This window comes from Pan troglodytes, chromosome 19, assembly GCF_028858775.2.
Source record: "Pan troglodytes isolate AG18354 chromosome 19, NHGRI_mPanTro3-v2.0_pri, whole genome shotgun sequence".
NCBI classification, from domain to species: domain Eukaryota; kingdom Metazoa; phylum Chordata; class Mammalia; order Primates; family Hominidae; genus Pan; species Pan troglodytes.
Window position 1 is genome coordinate 17,250,099 of NC_072417.2, and position 20,937 is coordinate 17,271,035.

The 20,937-nt window shown below is 44.6% G+C and overlaps 2 protein-coding genes across 12 annotated transcripts; both read left to right on the forward strand.

The window, feature by feature from the left end:
- Nucleotides 1–300: 300 nt before the first annotated feature.
- XAF1 (XIAP associated factor 1) lies at nucleotides 301–20,515 on the forward strand. Of its 11 annotated transcripts, none has more exons than XM_054670786.2 (8): nucleotides 448–757; nucleotides 2,994–3,129; nucleotides 4,522–4,578; nucleotides 5,262–5,457; nucleotides 7,009–7,094; nucleotides 15,500–15,841; nucleotides 17,050–17,151; nucleotides 17,982–20,515. In XM_054670786.2, the coding sequence occupies exons 1-7, from the start codon at nucleotides 726–728 to the stop codon at nucleotides 17,092–17,094; spliced, it is 894 nt and encodes a 297-aa protein (XP_054526761.1). In that variant the 5' UTR covers nucleotides 448–725; the 3' UTR covers nucleotides 17,095–17,151; nucleotides 17,982–20,515. The 11 variants fall into 11 exon arrangements, with proteins under 11 accessions (XP_016786870.1, XP_054526761.1, XP_054526762.1 ...); XM_054670787.2 differs by having other exon boundaries at nucleotides 17,073–17,151; XM_063799529.1 differs by lacking the exon at nucleotides 17,050–17,151 and adding an exon at nucleotides 6,740–6,891 and having other exon boundaries at nucleotides 693–757.
- On the forward strand, nucleotides 3,140–4,105 carry LOC104002775 (collagen alpha-2(I) chain-like). The gene has a single exon (XM_009431703.3). The coding sequence runs from the start codon at nucleotides 3,248–3,250 to the stop codon at nucleotides 4,043–4,045; it is 798 nt and encodes a 265-aa protein (XP_009429978.2). The 5' UTR covers nucleotides 3,140–3,247; the 3' UTR covers nucleotides 4,046–4,105.
- Nucleotides 20,516–20,937: the final 422 nt, after the last annotated feature.

Sequence of the window (20,937 nt, forward strand, 5' to 3'; positions counted from 1 at the left end):
TTTCCCTTAATCTTGTTATCCTCCTCAGAGAGGCGGCACCCACCCCATTGGCAGACGCCACGGGAATTCTCTGGGCCTGCTTGTCATCACTCCAGACGTTGTTTAGAGTTCTTCTGTTAGCACAGCTGTTTCTAGGGTCTGGAAAAACTCTAAGGACCCCCAGGAGGATACACACCAGATTGGGTCTGGGCTCACACCACCCTGCATCCCCAGAGCCTCCCTGGACGCTGTTTGCAAGGTCCTCACCGCCTGGAAGTCCAGGAGCCATTTTTAGGGAACAGCATTCAAACTCAACACGGCAAGTTCCCTCTTTCCTGCAGGGGAGGACCAGAAGGGAGCCGGAGATGGGGGAGAAGGGTGGGAGGTGGATGGTTTGGAAAAGGGATGGAGACCCAGACAGAGCGAAGCCAGCCAGCCAGGGTGAGGGAACAAGCTGCTGTGCTGCCCAGGAGAGGCCTGGCCTCAGGCTGCCACCCTCAGGGAGGTAGACGCGGCTGTGACAGCAGCACAGAATGACGGCCAAGGGCGACAGCAGGGGCTGGCCATGCTGTAAAGGGGCTTCCTGGGAGGGTCCAGCCTCAGGAATCAACGGGAAATCCTGAGCCGAGAATTCTGAAGATCTCCTCCCTCCCTGAAGCTGTGGGCTGGGCCGTCGGAAAACTTTCAGTTTTGTTTCCTTGCCTGCAAGAAACGAAACTCAACCGAAAGCCTGCAGAGAGCAGAACATGGAAGGAGACTTCTCGGTGTGCAGGAACTGGTAAGAAAGCGCTTTCTCCAGCGGCAGACCCGGGCTGGCGAGGGAGAGACGCAGACGACATAGGGCTGTTTCTGAAGGGAGCAGAAAGTGGTTCCTGCATAAGAACACTTAGGAGGACAAGCAGCTGGAGACCGTGGGCCCCAAGGGTAGGAGGGTTTAAACTTGGTAATCTCTGGGTGGGGGCGGGCAGCATTACCTCCACTTCACTGCAGCCCCTTTCCCCCAAATGTTAGGCTTTCTGGGACAGTTCTGAAGCCAAATAGCCCGGCCAGTGGTCCCAACTGGGCTACTCATACCTGTGAGACCTTGGGTCCTAATTTGGGGTTCTGATACTATGACCTTCACACCCATCTGTGAAAGAAAGTGTCCCACGGAGATTCTCCAGGACTACTCTCACCCTCCTTGGAAAGGGAGCCGTGGGGCAGGGCAGGGGGGACAGAGCAGGGGGCTGGGACCACACCTCTAACGGGGGGGGGGGGGGTGGGGCGGAATCTGACCGGTCAAAAAGCCCCATTCTCAAAGCTCCCTACCTGTGACAGGGACCTGAGTGGACCCTCCCCAGAGAGCTTTGCTCCAGCCAGACCCTTCAAGTACTCTGGTTTCTCAACCAGCCCAGGAAGAGCAGGGGGAGAAGGGGCCAGGTCAGGCAGAGGAGAGACAGCAGAGGAAGGGAAGATGATGCTGCCTGTGTGCCCGCTGCCTGGGCAGAAGAGGAGTGAGGCTTTGACAGTCCCTCTCGGAGCACGTCCCATGTGCCAGGAACATGGGCATGTAACTCTTCTCGTCCCCTGGGCCTTTACGGCTACAGCCACCCCATTTCCCTTCTCCCGAGCTGCCACAAGCAAGAGCTGATGGAAATGAAAGGGGTCATTTCTTTCTTTCTTCTTCTTTTTTTTTTTTTTAAGATGGAGTTTCGCTTCTTTTTGCCCAGGCTGGAGTGCAATGGCGCGATTTCAGCTCACTGCAACCTCCACCTCTCGGATTCAAGTGATTCTCCTGCCTCAGCCTCCCGAGTAGCTGGGATTACAGGCGTGCACCGCCATGCCCGGCTAATTTTGTATTTTTTTAGTAGAGATGAGGTTTCACCATGTTGGCCAGGCTGATCTCTAACTCCTGACCTCAGGTGATCCACCCGCCTCGGCCTCCCAAAGTGCTGGGATTACAGGCGTGAACCACCACACTTGGCTAATTTTATAGTTTTTAGTAGAGACCGGGTTTCTCCATGTTGGTCAGGCTGGGCTTGAATTCCTGACCTCAGGTGATCCACCTGCCTCGGCCTCCCAAAGTGCTGGGATTACAGGCATGAGCCACCACACCCAGCCAAAAGGGGGCACTTCTTGGCAAAAAGGACGGTTAGAGAAAAATGCCCTGGCCAGGAGGTGGGAGGCTCAGAACCCTTCCTTCGCTGTGGTCTCCAGGAAGAACCTCGGAGTCTCTGTGAGTTAGCGCAGGTGAACCTGAAGGCAGGGGAGACTTGGGAAGCTCTTGCTTTGGAGATTTTGGAAGTTGGCATGGCCCTGGCAGGAAGCGTGAACCTAGCAGGGCTGCGTTCCTAACACTGTGGACCAAACAGGGGCACCAGAAAACAAGAAAAAAGATTCAAGAGAATTTGGCACTTCTCTCGAATTATTTAAATTGAAATAATTTAATTATTTACATTATTTAAATTGAAATAATTTAATTATTTACATTATTTAAATTGAAATAATTTAATTATTTACATTATTTAAATTGAAATAATTTAATTATTTACATTATTTAAATTGAAATAATTTAATTATTTACATTATTTAAAACGAAATGTTTCATTTTAAAAACAGCCTTATAGAGGTATAATTGACCTACAATAAACCTCACATTTTAAAGGGTAGCAATTGATAAGTTTTGGCCTAAGTTATATACATCCATGAAACACCATCCCCGTAATTGAGATAATGAAGCTTCCTGTCACCCCAAAAGCTCCCCATGCCCCTTTGTAATTCCTCCCTCCTGCTCCTTCCCATGCCCCGCCCCAGCAATGTAAGAGCTCTGTAGATCATCCTTATTCTTATTAGATGCTGCCTCACTGTTCTGACTTTTGGACCCACACAGGGAGTGTGGGGCAGGTGGTGTCATCATCATCATCTGTTCAGTGCTTAAGGCCTCTGGAGATCTAGCCCTGGGTATGAAATACAGCTCCATGTTTTATAATACGAAAATAAGTCTATTTTTCTATCCCCACACCTTGACCCTGTAGTAAAAGACATGTAGTCTCTGCCAACTTCACCCTCCATGAGGCTTACTGCCTGCGGTTCCTGGTCCTGTGTCCGGAGTGTGAGGAGCCTGTCCCCAAGGAAACCACGGAGGAGCACTGCAAGGTGGAGCACCAGCAGGTGAGGAGGCGGCAGGGAGGATGGGGTCTGAGAGTCAAGGCGAGTGTTCAGTCCTCCCTGCAGGAGAGATGGGGTCTGAGAGGTGGGGGATGAGGGTCTAGTCCTCCCTGCAGGTGAGATGGGGTCTGGGAGTCAAGGTGAGTGTTCAGTCCTCCCTGCAGGTGAAATGGGGTCTGGGAGGGGCAAGTGTTCCATCTTCCCTGCAGGAGAGATGGGGTCTGGGAGTCACGGAGTGGGTCCAGTCCTCCCTGCAGGAGAGATGGGGTCTGGGAGTCACGGAGTGGGTTCAGTCCTCCCTGCAGTTGAAATGGGGTCTGGGAGGGGCAAGTGTTCCATCTTCCCTGCAGGAGAGATGGGGTCTGGGAGTCACGGAGTGGGTCCAGTCCTCCCTGCAGGAGAGATGGGGTCTGGGAGTCACGGAGTGGGTCCAGTCCTCCCTGCAGGAGAGAGGGGGTCTGGGAGTCACAGAGTGGGTCCAGTCCTCCCTGCAGGAGAGATGGGGTCTGGGAGTCACAGAGTGGGTCCAGTCCTCCCTGCAGGAGAGATGGGGTCTGGGAGTCACAGAGTGGGTCCAGTCCTCCCTGCAGGAGAGATGGGATCTGGGAGTCACAGAGTGGGTCCAGTCCTCCCTGCAGGAGAGATGGGGTCTGAGAGTTGGGGGACGAGGGTCCAGTCCTCCCTGCAGGTGAGATGGGGTCTGGGAGGGGCAAGTGTTCCATCCTCCCTGCAAGAAAGAAGGGGTCTGGGAGTCAGGGAATGGGTCCAGTCCTCCCTGCAGGAGAGATGGGGTCCGGGAGTTGGGGTGAGGGCTGGGGACTTAAGGCAAGGGTCCAGTTCCCCAGGCAGAGACTCACTTGAGGGCCATGGGAAGTCATTTATCCCCTCCACACGAAGCCCCATGGAAAGGAAATGTTAATCCTGCCTTTTTCATGCTAATCTGAGTCTACCTCCAATTTTCCCATTTCCAATCCTTTCCCTACAGGCTTATGGATCTGGCATAGGCAAGAGGTTCTGGTTTCAGGAAAGACTGGCTGTTCTCTTGAGATCTGTAAAGAGAGGATGTGAAAAAGGAAGGTCCTGGAAGGCAGTCAGATGGAGCCCTGTTTCCCGCCTTTCCATGTCCATTCCTCCTGGGGCCCCTGATCTGTCTCTCTGGAGATACTCAAGCTCAGGCAGCCGTTGCCAACTCAGACTGGTCTGAGAAACACTTCTTGAACACTGGGCTGGGTGCTAGAGAGACACTGAGGTAGCCACATCGGATCCCTGCCCTCTGGGAGTTCACAGACCCAAACCCGGAACACCGTGAGCCAAAGTGGATGTAGGGCAGGCTCTGGGTGTTGGGTGGACCCACATCTGGTGTGTGTGTGTGTGTGTGTGTGTGTGTGTGTTTAGGTTGGGTGTACGATGTGTCAGCAGAGCATGCAGAAGTCCTCGCTGGAGTTTCATAAGGTAAGAGCCCCATGTGATTTCTCCTTTACAGCCAAATAGACCAACCTGAGAAAAGGAGAGGAAGGGGAAACGGGAGGCCAGTAATAGAGATTTCCACCTGACCACTCTTTTCACCCCATTAGGCTTGGAGAGCAGTGGAGAACTAGCCCACCGCATAACACAGGTCCTCCTGTCCCCCAGATACTGGTCAGAAGGGTTTTCCATGGTCCATGAGTCCATCAGAGCTCAGATTCCCCGAAGGCAATCCCGCATTCTGGCCCTTCTCATCTGCTTTCTCGTATTGGCCCTAATTCCCTAGGGAGATGGGCACAAGTCCTTGATCTGCCTACAGTCAAAGAGGCCAGTGATCGGCCAGGCGCAGTGGCACACACCTGTAATCCCAGCACTTTGGGAGGCCAAGGCGGGCGGATCACGAGGTCAGGAGTTCGAGACCAGCCTGACCAACATGGTGAAACCCCGTCTCTACTAAAAGTACAAAAATTAGCTGGGCGTGGTGGCACACGCCTGTAGTCCCAGCCACTTGGGAGGCTGAGGCAGGAGAATTGCTTGAACCCGGGAGGCAGAGGTTGCAGTGAGCCAAGATCAAGCCACTGCACTCCAGCCTGGGCAACACAATGAGACTCTGTCTCAAAAAAAAAAAAAAAAAGGGCCAGTGATCATGCCCTTCCTGCTGCCTCCCACAGGCCAATGAGTGCCAGGAGCGCCCTGTTGAGTGTAAGTTCTGCAAACTGGACATGCAGCTCAGCAAGCTGGAGCTCCACGAGTCCTACTGTGGCAGCCGGACAGAGCTCTGCCAAGGCTGTGGCCAGTTCATCATGCACCGCATGCTCGCCCAGCACAGAGATGTCTGTCGGAGTGAACAGGCCCAGCTCGGGAAAGGTAAGCACACAAACTGGGGTGGAAGAGAGACGTTCCAAGGGCCAGAGCCTTTCCTGGATGGGATGCAAGGAAGGGAAGCTCTCAACAGGACGGATGACAAGTGTATTTGCTGTATAGGTCTCAATTCATCTGGCTATTCTAATTCTAAACCATGCCTCAGAGTGGCCTTCCTGTGTGTCTGCTGTGGCCTTCAAATGACTGGTCCAGGGAGACCAGGAGGCCGGGGCTAGAGCCTAGCTACCACAAAGTTGAGTAAAGAGGCCATGGAGAAGGCTGGGCGGGGTGGCTAATGCCTGTAATCCCAGCACTTTGGGAGGCCGAGGCGGGCAGATCACCTGAGGTTGGGAGTTCGAGACCACCTTGACCAACATGGAGAAACCCCGTCTCTACTAAAAATACAAAATTAGCCGGGCATGGTGGCGGACACCTGTAGTCCCAGCTACTTGGGAGACTGAGGCAGGAGAATCACTTGAACCCGGTAGGCGGAGGTTGCAGTGAGTCGAGATCGTGCCATTGCACTCCAGCCTGGGCAACAAGAGCAAAACTCTGTCACGAAAGAAAAAAAAAAAGGGGACCATGGGGAGTCCTAGGAAACAGGAGGCTTTCTTTGAGCACCTCTAGCACAGTCCTAGCCTGGCAGAGATCCATTGCATCCTTTTACAGATGAGAAACCTACACACAGAATAAAGCAGGGGCTTGCTAGAGGCAAAAATAAGACTGGACTCCCACACTTCCTAGCACTGAATCTAGGGCTTTTTCCATTATCGACAATGGCCAGAAGGGAGTTAGCAATGGCTCCTGGCCTGGGGGCCTATGTATTGGCTCCCTGGTACCATTTTATGTTCACTTGAATCACTCACCTCTTTATGAGGGTGTATTTACTGTCACACAACCATCAGTGTGATAGATCCTTTGGTGTCTTTGCTAGTTGTTTTGGTAACATGGTAACATGGGAGAGAGCCTAAAACTCCCCAGACAGTAACCCTCTCCTGATAAACAATCCACCCAAGGGCAAAACTGGCCAATGGAAACCTGAAAATTGTGAGAGTCATGTATATTTCCTTCAACCCAGCATGGCTGGACGTCAACAGAATCAAACACAGTCTTCAACACAACTTCAGTGCAACACAACACAACACAACACAGCTTCAACACTGTCAACAAAAATGTGTTCAACCAACACCTGGTCTGATCACAGAGTATGAAAACTGGTGCAATGAAAGAGCACAGTCAGAATGGAGGGGGTTGGCATCCACAGCTACAGCTCCATTCATCTCCTTAGAAACCAGTCCTGATCCAGGAAAATGTCTCTCCATTACGGTTGCTGCTGCCCTGAGTGCACATCTGTGGCCATAAAGGAAATGATGTGGGTGATTCGGCCAAGAGTTGCCTGTGTGGTCAAGGATGCCGGCAGCGCAGGAAAGTCAAGACCAGGCAGGTCCGGGGGGCAGTTCATGCTCATGAGCACAGGCCATGTAGGCAGTTGTGGGAGAGCTGGGCTAGCCGTTGACAAGGACAATCATTTGTGGTGTTGTTTCTCTGCTTATTCAGGGGAAAGAATTTCAGCTCCTGAAAGGGAAATCTACTGTCATTATTGCAACCAAATGATTCCAGAAAATAAGTATTTCCACCATATGGTGAGTAGCACTTAGTAATTTTCTAATGGTGCCAATAGTTCATCCACATTCTGAAAAGTGTGATAGGAAAGGCAGATTCTGGGCCCAATTTTACATAGCATGGATATTAAAGGGTCCCATATTTATTTTTTGCTTTGTTCAAAAAGATAGTTTAGTGACTTGCTTAGGCTAATCAAGCACACAAAAATTGGTCTTCATTTGTGCCCAGCCCTTCAAAGGGGCTTCCCTTACCACTCCCAACACCCCCGATCACCTCTGACCATCTCCAAACTTCATGGCCTGGACATTGCAATTTGGTCCTCAATAGGGCCTGTCTTACTGTTTTCGGTCCCATGTGGGAGTCTTCTCTATTAGACTGTGAGCTTCCTGCAAAACTGAATGACTTTTTCCATTTTCCTGACATCAGGGCTTGGTGCAAAAAGAGGACTCTGTAGAGGCGCAGTTATGTGATTGACTGACTGACTGATTTTGCCTGGGAACACTCACAGGTTCTTCCCTCCGTAGCCCCCAAGCGCCGTTTAGTGCATTGCTGTGCCAAGTTGCTCCCTTCTTTTGCACAGAACAGAGCATTTCCCCTTTGGGAAACTTACCAAGGCTTCTCTCCAAAGAACTCTTCTCCTTCTCCTTGGGCAGAAAGTTGTTTACCTTTCTTAACACTTCAGTTCTTAAAACTACAGAATATCAAAACTAAAGAAACCATAGAGACGATCCAGCTTTTCGCTCTTTTTTTTTTCTTTTTACTATTGTGGTAAACCACGTATAATGTAAAATTTGCCATCACTATAGAGACATTTGGTACATTCACAATGTTGTGCAATCTGGTTCTAGAATATTTTCATCATTCCAAAAAGAAATCCTATACCCATTAGCAGGTACTATCCATTCCCTCACCTTCCCAGTTCCTGGCAACCACTAATCTGCTTTCTATCTCTATGGATTTGTCTATTCTGGACACTTCACATCAGTGGACTCATATAATATGTGGTCTTATGTAACCATCTTCTTTCACTTATTGTAACATTTTCAAGGTTCGCCCGTGTTGTAGTTGTGGCATGTATCAGCATTTCATTCCTTTTAATGGCCTTTTCTTTTCTTTTTTTTTTTTTTTGAGACAGGGTCTCACTCTGTTGCCCAGGCTGGAGTGCAGTGGCGTGATCTCGGCTCACTGCAACCTCTGCCTCCCGGGTTCAAGCGATTCTCCTGCCTCAGCCTCCGGAGTAGCTGGGGCTACAGGTGCCTGCCACCACGCCCGGCTAATTTTTGTATTTTTTTTTTAGTAGAGACGGGGTTTTACCACGTTGGCCAGGCCAGTCTCAAACTCCTGACCGCAGGTTATCCGCCTTCCTCGGCCTCCCAAAGTTCATGGCCTTTTTACAGTCATCCCACATTTTGTTTCTCTACTTGTTGGTAAACATTCGGATTGTTTCCACCTTTCAGCTCTTTGCTTTTTGAAGTGCAGTCTGTGGACCAGCTGCATGAGCATCACCTGGAATCCTGTTAGAAATGCAGAATCTCAGGCCCTCCCCCTAGAAATGCTAAATCAGAATATGCAGGGTCACATGATTTCCCAGGCATTTCAAGTCTGAGATGCGCTGCCCCAGCCACGGGATTCTCAGCCTCGGCTGTACGTGGAAATCACCTACTGACTTGTTTTCCTTAGTACTGATGTTTATTCGATCCTATAAGTGGTCCATGTGTTCTGTTTGAATGAGAAAATACTTGGTGAGCACCAAAACAAGAGTAAAGCTGACTACTTCCCTTCAAATGTCCAGCCTGGCAACCAGGGCACCTACACACTTATTTGAAGGCTACAGGGAAGTGGGGAGCTCCAATACACATGGAACTGGATTTGTGCTCAGAAACTCTGAATTTTAGTTCTGCTCTGCCCCTTACTGGCTGTGTAACCTCTCTGAGCTTCTTTCTTCTTTTGAGGAAAATGGGGATAATGGTTTATCTCCTTGTTCAGGAAAAGAAGACATCCACAACCAGCCAACACCAGATCTATCTCCTTGGCAGCATCCACACTCACTTACTTTGCCTTCGCACCTCTTAACCATAGAGGAGCTTTCTATGTGCCTCTCTAAAGCCTATCCCCTCCTACTGGTATAATACACCCTCTCTTTTTGCCTACACAAGGTCACACAAGTTTTTTGCTACACTGCTCCAGCAATTCTCCCCTCTCTGTCCTGCAACAGAGAGAGGTTAAATGAGCTGTACACACCGGCAACAACAAAGTCTCAAATCTGTAGGTTGTCCTATCATTTCTTACAATAAGTTTTTAAAGGGGTACAACTATTGAATATTTATATATCAATGGCCTTGCACGAAAAGAATTTTTTTTTAATTTTGAAAATTAAGGATTGAAATCATGTATACTAGGTGGTTTTGTGGTTTTCAGTCTTTAACTTTGTATTCATATGACCCAAAGCCAGAAAAACATGAAATACTTCTGATCCCATTTCCTATAAGCTACCATCTTGTTTCTTTGTTCCCCTCCGTAGAAAAACATTTGAGCTAGTTGTCTATAAGTAACTGCCTCCATCTTTTCTTTTCCCATTCTTATTCCCACTCCAGTCTGGCTCTCCATTTTAACCAAATCTGCTCTTGTCAAAATCAATGACCTCTGCATTGCTAAATCCAATGCTCAGTTCTCAGTTCTCAATTTATGGGAAGCATTTACTGCTCATCACTCCCTCTTCCTCAGTGGACTTTCTCGGCTTCCAGGGTACCACACTTTCATGGTTTTCAAGGACATTGGTGGTCTCTCATTCTCTACCTCCCCAACCTCTTAATTTTGGGGGGCCCCAGGGCTTAGTCTCTGGTCTCTTCTCTACCTATATTCACTGCCTTCATTATTTCATCCTACCTCCTGATTTTTAAAAATGCCATATGTAAGGCTGGGCATGGTGGCTCATGCCTGTAATCCCAGCACTTTGGGAGGCCGAGGCGGGAGGATCACAAGGTCAGGAGATCGAGACCAACCTGGCTAACACAGTGAACTCTCGTCTCTACTAAAAATACAAAAACTTAGCCGGGTGTGGTGGTGGGTGACTGTAGTCCCAGCTACTCGGGAGGCTGAGGCAGGAGAATGGCGTGAACCCAGGAGGCGGAGCTTGCAGTGAGCCGAGATCACGCCACTACACTCCAGCCTGGGCAACAGAGCAAGACTCCATCTCAAAAAACAGATAAATAAATAAAAATTAAAAAATTTTTTAAAAAGCCATATGTAGTCAGACACTTCCAAATGTATATCTCAGTCTGGGTTTTTCTCCCCAAACTCTAGATTTGTATATTACTATTTACCGCATCTTCACTTGAATGCTTGATAGACATCTTAAATGTAACACATCTGAAATGGAATCCTCTCTGCCACAGCTTGGCCCATCTCAGTTGATGGCAACTCTATCTTTCCAGTTGTTCAGGCCAAAATCTCAGGTTCACTCTCGACTTCTCTTTCCCTCCGCATTGCTACCCTGGTATGAACCATCATCTTCTCTAGCCCAGATGCTGCAGCAGTCTCCTAAACGGTCTTCCTACTTCTCACCTTGCCCCCTACAGTCTATTCTCATCACAGAGGTCAACGTGATCCCTTAAAAATACAAGTCAGATTGTTTGGCTCCTCTGTTCAGATCTCTGTACTGATTCTTGCCCCATTTTATGCAAACTCAAAACTACAGTGGCTTTAGAGATCTATGTCATCTTTGCCTCCCTTCTTATCTCATCACCTCTTTGACCTCATGTACTACTCCTGTTCAGCTCACTGGCCTCCTGATTGTTTCTTGAGCATACCATGCCTTAGGGCCTTTTCACTGGCTACTGCCTCTGGCTGGAAGCTACCTCCTCACCTTCCCCACCTTACTCCAGGAGCTAACTCTCTCACTTCTCTCAAGTCTTTGCCCAGATGGCACCTTCTCAAGGAGATGTACCACAACAACCTATTTAAAATTGCAACTCCCTCTCCATCACATATTTACCAACCCCTTACCTTCTTCTATTACTTTTTCCATAGCATTTGCCAACTTCTAACATATTATCTAATTTACTTACTTATTATGGCCCTTGTTAATTGTCTCCCACGACCTCAGAAAAACTATAAGCCCCACTGGTCCCCTTCATGCTAACTACTCCCCAGACACAAATACTCTACTTTTGCTTTTAGCTGTTTCTTCTGGTAATCACCTTCATATGTCTAAAGCCCCTTCTTATATTTTTTCCAGTTTTAGATATTACTTATTGACTCATAAGGATTTAGGAATATAGATTTCACTTTTTTATACCACCCATCCCACACACACACCTCCAAAGTTCTTCATTTCATCCTTCCAATGTATTGATTTCACTCATTCTGGTTAAATAAATATTCAGTATTACATTAGTATAACCATGTAAACATTATAAATGGTTTTCCACATGAATTGTGATTATGTGTTCTTTCTCCTACAACTTTTTGTTTTACCTGGACTTAATAATTGCTTCGGTTTTTCATTTGCTTCACTTTCTAGGTACCTATCACTAAATCATCCCTAAAATTCTCTACCAGATCTGAAAATTCCCCTGAGTACAACTAAACACATCAGATAGTCTATCCGTTTCATTTTGGGAGCATGTTATGCCCCAGGCTTGATGATTAGCTGTTGGTCTGGAACTTCTTCCACTCTCTCCACGGTTGGAGTTCTGATTCCTAAATCTCAGGTCTCATCTTTCTCTTTCTTAGGTTACTCCTTGTTTGATAGAACATATCCCCAAATAGTTTCTTGAGAAAGAAAGCATGAGAGGCAAATTTTTTAGGCCTTATATGTCTGAAAATGATAGCTTGGGTGGCTATAGAATCTATTGACCATCTTAATCTGTTTATTAAAAATCTTATTACAATTCTGATTTGGCCACTACACACTGTATACATGTATTAGAAAATCACTCTGTATTCTATAAGTATGTATCATTATTACTTGTCCACTAAAAATAAAAGAAATAAAATTGATTACAAAAACTTTCAAATAAATATGACAGTAGAAAGTTAATACAATAAACATTCATGTATTTACTCCCCAGATACAACAGTTGTTGTTCTAAACAAGGTGAATAAAAATAAATCTACTCTTAGATACATTACAGGTAAAAGGCAAAGGTTGATTTCTTTGAAATCAACCGAAGAAGATTACAAGCAAAGGAATGGCAGTTAGGCTGAAAGCAAATATATCAACAGCAATAATAGAAGTGGGTATGCAGTGGAATAATCTTCAAAGTGCTAAGAGAAAATAGCTGTTAACACGTGGAAATCAAAAGTTTTCCAGGCTTGAACTATTCTTTGTTTGTTTTCTTTTTTCTAAAGTATGTTAAAGCAAATCCAAGATATCCTGTTATTTCACCATCATTCTTTAATATCTCAAAAATACAGTCATTTTCTTAATCACAATGCCTTTATCACTCTCAATGATATTAACAATAATTTTCCCCCATCGTTTTGGGGCCTTGCATTTACCACTCTTGTTCATTACTACTGCTGCTGCTGCTGCTGCTGCTGCTGCTTGCTTCTCCCTTGTCTTCTATTGGATTGAGCAAGATTTCTTTATTCTCTTTCTTCTTTCCTACTGATTCATCAATTTTACATTTATTTCTATCATTTCAGTAGTTACCCTTAGCATTTTAATATAAATACTTGACTTAATAAAGTCTAAAGTTAGTCATTATCTCTACTTTCCTTACAAACAGTATACAGATTTGAGAACATGTTAATACTGTAACTATCTTACATGAAAATGCTGCCAGAATTTTGTTTCATTTTGCTTTCATACTACCCCTCTTTACTGATTATTGTTGTTATTTATGTAACTCATGCCTGTGTAGACATACTCACATGTTTTTGTTTTGCTTTTTTTCTTTCTTTCTTTCTTTTTTTTTTGAGACAAGAGTCTCACTCTGTTGCCTGGGCTTGAGTGCAGTGGCATGATCTTGGCTCACTGCAGCCTTCGCCTCCTGGGTTCAAGCAGTTCTCCTGCCTCAGCCTCTCAAGTAGCTGGTACTACAGGTGTGTGCCACCACGTCTGGCTAATTTTTGTATTTTTAGTAGAGATGGGCTTTTCCATGTTGGCCAAGCTGGTCTTGAACTCCTGACCTCACATAATCTGCCCACCTCGGCCTCCCAAAGTGCTAGGATTACAGGCATGAGCTACTGTGCCCGGCTGGATATACTCACAAGTTTATCCTTCTCTTTACTCACATTCTTCCCTGGATCCTAAGCTTTCCTTCTGGGTATGATTTCTCTCTTCCTGAAATACATCACAGTAGCTTCTTCACCAAGAACCTTGAGTAGTAAATCTTTAGTTGCCTGAAAATAAGCTTTCCGTTTTTTGCATCCGTGAATGATAGTTTAGCTGGATATCAAAATCTAGATTAACAGCTATTTTCTCTTATCATTTTGAAGATTATTCCACTGCCATCCCACTTCTGTTATTGCTGTTGATGTATTTTCTTCCAGCCTAATTGCCATTCCTTTGTACGTAATCTTTATATTTGGTTGATTTCAAGATCCTCTTTGCCTTTTATCTGTAACGTGTTTAAGAGTAGTTTTATTTTTATTCATTCTGTTCAGAACAATGTACTCAAATGTGTTTGCTTTTCTCCTGCTCAGGATTTCTCTTTCCTTAATATAAAGATTTATGTCACTAATCAGGCCTGAAAATTCTCATCTATTATCTCTTTGAATTCCCAACATTCCCCAACTCTCCCACATTCTCTCAACTCTCCTTCTGGAACATAACACATGTATATTAAGCATTCTCATTCTAGCTTCATGACTCTCTTTTTTTTCATGACTCTCTTTTTTTTTTCATTTCTCTCTTTTAATCGCCTTATGTCTCTTAACCTTTCATATTTTCTCTATTTCTATCCCCTATATTCTGGGTAATTTCCTGAAATTATCTCCAAGTTCATTCATTCTTTCTTGGCCAAATCTAATTTGCTGTTTTTAGCCCATCCATTTAGGTTCAATACCTGCATTTTTCATGTCTAGAAGTTCAATTTATCTTTCTTTCAAATTTGCCTATTTTTGTTCTCACTACAAAAAAAAGATAGGTATGTGAAATGATGGATATGTTAATTAACTTGATTTAATCATCCCACAATGTATATCTATATTAAAATATCACATTGTACCCCATAAATATATAAAGTTATTATTTGTTAATTACAAATTAGAAAATTTCAAATTTACCTGTTCTGTTTTTCATGAGATGTTATTCTTTTCCCAGATTTAATCATTTTTAATTAATTTATTTTACAGTCTCTATCCTATAGTTGCATTACCTGAACTTCTTGGAGGCTAATCTGACTACTTTTGTGTCTATGACTCTTACTCAAGGTGGATTGCTTCTTTGTGTGTTTGTAATTTTGGATTGTGAGTTTCTATCTGGTGGGACTCTACCTATGAGGATCCTCTATGACCTATTTTGAGGCTGTTGTCCCTCCAGAGGAATTTTGTGATTGCTTCTGCCAGACATCTCAATGTTTATGTTAATTCTTCTGCTCAGGGATTCCCAGACCATGAGGCCAAAGTAAATCCTAATCCCACACACAGGAATGGCATGGACCTGTGATTTTGAGTTTTCAGGGGCGTAAGTTTTCGTCTCCACACTCAAATACTGACCCAAGAAAGAAAAGCTTCCTTGCCACTTTCCTTTTCTCATTAGCTGATACTTTTCCTCTTACCCACCATAATTTATCCTTTAAAGTTTCCAGCTTTATGCAGGATCAATAGAGTCTTACTTCCAAATCCCCACCTGTGTGGATGGGACTTTCCTGTCATCCAAGCCCCTAGTTACAAAGTTGACCCTACATCTCCCATAAGCAGTGTCAACTCCTGTGCTTAACCAGTCCATTTGTGCTGCTATAACAGGATGCCGCAGACAGAGTAATAATAAAGAACACAAATTTATTTCGAACAGTTCTGAAGACTGGGAAGTTCAAGATCAAGGCACCACCATTTGGTGTCTGGTGAGGGCCTTCTTGCTGCCTCCTAGCATGGTAGAAAGCAAAAGAGTAGAAGACTGTAGCCAAATACTTCATGAATCCTCTTTTATAAGGACCCTAATCCCATTAAAAAGGGAGGAGCTTTCATGATCTAATCACCCCCAAAGGCCCCACCTCTTAATACCATCACATTGGCAGCACCTGAATTTTGGAGGAGACACATTCAAACCATAGCAACCAGTCAGACCTTCATTCCTGGAATGCAAAATTTTCTTTCTTTCCTGCAAAGCCAGCTATTAAATTGAATGTCTGTCACATTTTATACACCATATAAAAGTGTTTACAGTGGGAATTTCTTGTGTTATCTAGTCTACTGTATTTTCTGACCATTAAAGCTGAAGTCATTTTAAAATGTGATATATTATTCACAATTGCAGGGTAAATGTTGTCCAGACTCAGAGTTTAAGAAACACTTTCCTGTTGGAAAGCCAAAAATTCTTCCTTCATCTCTTCCAAGTCAAGTTGCTGAAAATCAAACTTCCACGATGGAGAAAGATGTTCGTCCAAAGACAAGAAGTATAAATAGATTTCCTCTTCATTCTGAAAGTTCATCAAAGAAAGCACCAAGAAGCAAAAACAAAACCTTGGATCCACTTTTGATGTCAGAGCCCAAGCCCAGGACCAGCTCCCCTAGAGGAGATAAAGCAGCCTATGACATTCTGAGGAGATGTTCTCAGTGTGGCATCCTGCTTCCCCTGCCGATCCTAAATCAACATCAGGTACTCAGCCTCTGTTCTCTGCTTACCTTTCTGGGAACCATCCGCACAGTGTCTTAAAAAAATCCAAGACCTGAAATTCACAAATGTTGTGGCTGAAAAGGCCGTTTTCTCTGACTCCCACTTCTCTGGGTGCCCAAATGCACTATCTCGTAGCACTTACCACCTGGTTTATTTGCATCACCTCCGAGAGACTGAGTCACCTTTGACTCAAGCCAGGACTTTGAAGGTAGAGCCAGGTCCCTCTTCTCTGTGTCTCCAGCTTCTAGGCCAGGGATTGACTTGGAGCAACTGCTCCAAAACTGTGGAGTAAATGAATGAAGCAGAGGATACCCAGTCTATCTCTCTCATGGTGTAGATATGGCACTGAGGCCCAGAGATGAGATGTCTTGGTCAAGATCCTAAGCCAGTTGGTGGTGGCTTACCTCCAGCAGATCAAGGTTTGCTTCAAGAAGATCAGGGTTTGTAGGCATCTCCCTGAATATCATGATTTTTATGTCCTAGGTTATTTTCTAGTAATAATAACAACTGGCATTAGAGGTTGTTAACCATTGTGTGCCAGTTACAATACAGAGCTCTTTATAATCTTCATCATAAACAACAGGCATGCATTTTATCTCCATTTTACAGATAAGGTAAAGTAGCTTTCCAAGGAGTATACAATTAGACGGTGGCAGGATCCAGCCTGAGTCCACATGTATATAGCTCCAAAGTTTATGCTCTTAAGCTCCAGATTAAATGCCTTACTTAAAAAAAATTTTTTTTTTCAAAATACATAAGTACTAGATTTTGTTGGAGCTAGTTGATATAATATCATATAAAGAAGTATAAAAGCAAAGCTAACCCTACTTCCCCAACCCCATACCCTGAGATACCACTTTGGACAGTCTTATGGGCATCTTTTCAAAGCTCTATCTTTACATATACAAGCCTAAACAAGCATATACTGGGTTTTACTTGTTTCTTTTTCCACACATATTATCTTACTATACTTTTTACTCTGCCACATGCCTTTTTCACTTAGTATATGATGCATGCTCCTTACAAAAGACTTAGTATGCCAAAACCTTTTTTTTTCTAACTTTCTTGTGCATCTATGTATGCACATAAGCATATAATTTTACAAAAATGGGTTCATTTCATATTTGCTGGGGGTGTTACTAGTGCCATTTTTCCTTGCCTCCCACGATTTGGTATATTTCCTTTCACAGTTTTCTCCATCCTTATATAACAGAGTCGCCAGATTTAGCAAATAAAAATACAGGACATTCAGTCAAATTTGAACTTCAGAGAAACAAAGAATTGTTTTTAGTGTAAGTATATTCCATGCAATGATTGTTTTGCTAAAATTAAAATTTAACCAGGACACCCTGTATTTTATTTAGCAATTTCTTATATAACCACCATACAAACATACACATTTGGAGTCCTGTTATATACATTTTTTCACTTTTTTTTTTTTGAACCAGAAAAGCTGCCATCTTTTTTTTTTTTTTTTTTTTTTTTTTTTTTTGAGACAGAGTCTCGCTCTGTCACCCAGGCTGGAATGCAGCGGTGGGATCTCGGCTCACTGCGATCTCTGCCTCCCGGGTTCAAGCGATTCTCCTGCCTCAGCCTCCTGAGTAGCTGGGAGTACAGGCACCCACCACCACACCCAGCTAATTTTTGCATTTTAGTACAGATGGGGTTTCACCATGTTGTCCAGGCTGGTCTTGAAATCCTGACCTCAGGTGATCCACCCGCTTCAGACTCCCAAAGTGCTGGAATTATAGGGCATGAGCCACCACGCCCGGCAACATTTCTTTACATCCTAATGTAAATTCAGCAATACCCAAGGAAATCCCTACAAACCAAACAATGTGGCTTATTTTTATTTTTATTAATGGCTGCCTAAGATTCCATGGTGTGAGTGTTCTCCCATCTGTCCCTCCACCCAGTGATAGCAACAGGCCCCTGTTAAACTTTGTTGCAAGCCTCCTATACTTCTGGCTCAGTGGGCTCCTGACCTTTTCTATGCCATTACACTCCAGTCTTTGGGCAGGGCTCATGCTCTGTAACAAGGGACAGCAATATCCAGAGATATTCTAGGAGCTAGCACTTCTTACTTTAACCATATCAAACTTTTTTTATATCCATTTCTTAGGAGAAATGCTGGTGGTTAGCTTCATCAAAAGGAAAACAAGTGAGAAATTTCAGCTAGATTTGGAAAAGGAAAGGTGCTACAAATTCAAAAGATTTCACTTTTAACACTGGCTTTCCTGCCTACTTGCTGTGGTGGTTTTGTGAAAAGTGATGGGTTTTATTCGTTGGGCTTTAAAAGAAAAGGTTTGGCAGAACTAAAAACAAAACTCACGTATCATCTCAATAGATACAGAAAAGGCTTTTGATAAAATTCAACTTGACTTCATGTTAAAAACCCTCGACAAACCAGGCATTGAAGGAACATACCTCAAAATAATAAGAGCCATCTATGACAAAACCACAGCCAACATCATACTGAATGAGCAAAAGCTGGAGCATTACCCTTGAGAAGTAGAACAAGGCACTTCAGTCCTATTCAACATAGTACTGGAAGTCCTCACCACAGCAATCAGGCAAGAGAAAGAAATAAAAGGCAACCAAAAAGAGAGGAAGTCGAAGTATCTCTGTTTGCCGACGATATGATTCTATATCTAGAAAACCCCATGATCTTGGCCCAAAAGCTCCTAGATCTGATAAACAACTTCAGCTAACTTTCAGGAGACAAAATCAATATACAAAATACAGTAGCATTTTTATACACCAACGACATCCAAGCTGAGAGCCAAATCAAGAATGCAATCCTATTCACAATTGCCACAAAAAGAATAAAATACCTAGGAATACAGCTAACCAGGGAGATGAAAGATCTCTACAACAAAAATTACAAAACACTGCTGAAAGAAATCAGAGATGACACAAATGGAAAAACATTCCATGCTTATGGATAGGAAGAATCAATATTGTTAAAATGGCCATACTACCCAAAGCAATTTATAGATTCAATGCTATTCCTATCAAACTACCAATAACATTCTTCACAGAATCAGAAAAAAAAGCATTAAAATTTATTTGAAACCAAAAAAGAGCCCCAAAAGCCAAAGCAATCCTAAGCAAAAAGAACAAAGCTGGAGGCATCGCATTACCCAACTTCAAACTATACTACAGGGCTACAGTAACCAAAACTGCATGATACTGGTACAAAAGCATGGTACTGGTACAAAAGCAGACACATAGATCAATGGAACAGAATAGAGAGCCCAGAAATAAAGCTACACACCTACAACCATCTAATCTTTGACAAAGTTGACAAAAATACGCAATGGGGAAAGAATTCCCCATTCAGTAAGTGGTACTGGGATAACTAGCTAGCCATATGCAGAAGATTGAAACTGAACCACTTCCTTACACCATATGCAAAAATCAACTCAAGATGGATTAAAGACTTAAATGTAAAACCCCAAACTATAAAAACTCTGGAAGATAACCTAGGCAATACCATTCTGGACATAGGAACGGAAAAAGATTTCATGACAAAGATCCCAAAAATAATTGTAACGAAAGCAAAAATTGACAAATGGGACATGATTAAACAGAACTACCATTTGACTCAGCAATCCCATTATTGGTTATATACCCAAAGGAATCTAAATCATTCTGTCATAAAGAAATATATACACAAATGTTCACGGCAGCACTATACACAATCGCAAAGTCAGGGAATCAAACTAAATGTCCATCAGTGGTAGAAAGGATAAAGAAAATGTGGTGGCAGGGAGTGGTGGCTCATGTCTGTAATCCCAGCACTTTGGGAGGCTGAGGCGGGTGGTTCACCTGAGGTCAGGAGTTTGAGACCAGCCTGGCCAACATGGCGAAACTCCGTCTCCACTAAAAATACGAAAATTAGCCAGGCGTGGTGGCAAGCGCCTGTCATCCCAGCTACTTGGGAGGCCTAGGCGTGAGAATCGCTTGAACCTGGAAGGTGGTGGTTGCAGTGAGCCGAGATCCTGCCACTGCACTCCAGCCTGGGCAACCAAGCGAGACTCTGCCTTAAAAAAAAAAAAAAGAAAATGTGGCACATATACACCATGGAATACTATGCATCCATAAAAAAGAATGGGATCATGTCCTGTGCAGCAACATGGATGGAGCTGGAAGCCATTATCCTAAATGAACTCACTCAGAAACAGAAAACCAAATACCACATGTTCTCACTTATAAGTAGAAGCTAAACATTGAGTACACATGGATACAAAGAAGGGAACCGCAGACACTGGGGCCTACCTGAGGTTGGAGCATGGAAGGAGGGTGAGGATCAAAAAACTACCTATCTGGTACTATGCTTTTTATCTGGATGATGAAATAATCTGTACAACAAACCCTGGTGACATGCAATTTACCTATATAGCAAGCCTACACACGTGCCCCTGAACCTAAAAAAAAAGTTAAAAGAAAAACGTTTGGATTATTTTCCCTCTTTCGAACAAAGACATTGGTTTGCCCAAGGACTACAAATAAACCAACGGGAAAAAAGAAAGGTTCCAGTTTTGTCTGAAAATTCTGATTAAGCCTCTGGGCCCTACAGCCTGGAGAACCTGGAGAATCCTACACCCACAGAACCCGGCTTTGTCCCCAAAGAATAAAAACACCTCTCTAAAAGCTGCTCTTCCACCTTTCTTTGGGTTCCGCACTGGTTTTCCAGGGCCAGGAATGGCAGCAGCCAGGACCCCAGGATAAGGGCAGTGCCCAAGGAAAGGGGAGCAGAAGACGTTCAGGGAGGGAGAAAGAAATGAGGCTGGGACAGTGGATAAGGGCCAGGTGAAGGGGAGAGGGGCGGCTTCTGAAGGCTTTGGGCAGGGAGAGTGGCTGGGGGAAGCCTAGTAATGCAACCTATCCAGCGGCGGCTTCGAAAAAAACCCGGGGCTGGGTCAGGATGGGAAAGGCAGCGAACTGAACCGTTTTGAGCCCCAAGTTCGAGGCCGAATGTCTTCCCTGTGCGCAGAAGCAAGGGCGGGGGCGTGCCGTCCTCACCCGGAGCGCCGGCCGAGCCTCCCGCCTCCCAGCGCCTGGCCAGGGCCCCG

What these genes read in the sequence shown, in the direction of transcription:
- XAF1 (XM_016931381.4), top strand. Translation starts at nt 726, where the DNA reads ATGGAAGGAGACTTCTCGGTGTGCAGGAACTG. An exon ending in TTCTCGGTGTGCAGGAACTG is followed by an intron (nt 758 to 2,993) that starts GTAAGAAAGCGC and finishes TTGACCCTGTAG; the next exon opens with TAAAAGACATGTAGTCTCTG. An exon ending in ACAGGCCCAGCTCGGGAAAG is followed by an intron (nt 5,458 to 7,008) that starts GTAAGCACACAA and finishes CTGCTTATTCAG; the next exon opens with GGGAAAGAATTTCAGCTCCT.
- LOC104002775 (XM_009431703.3), top strand. Translation starts at nt 3,248, where the DNA reads ATGGGGTCTGGGAGTCAAGGTGAGTGTTCAGTCCTCCCTGCAGGTGAA.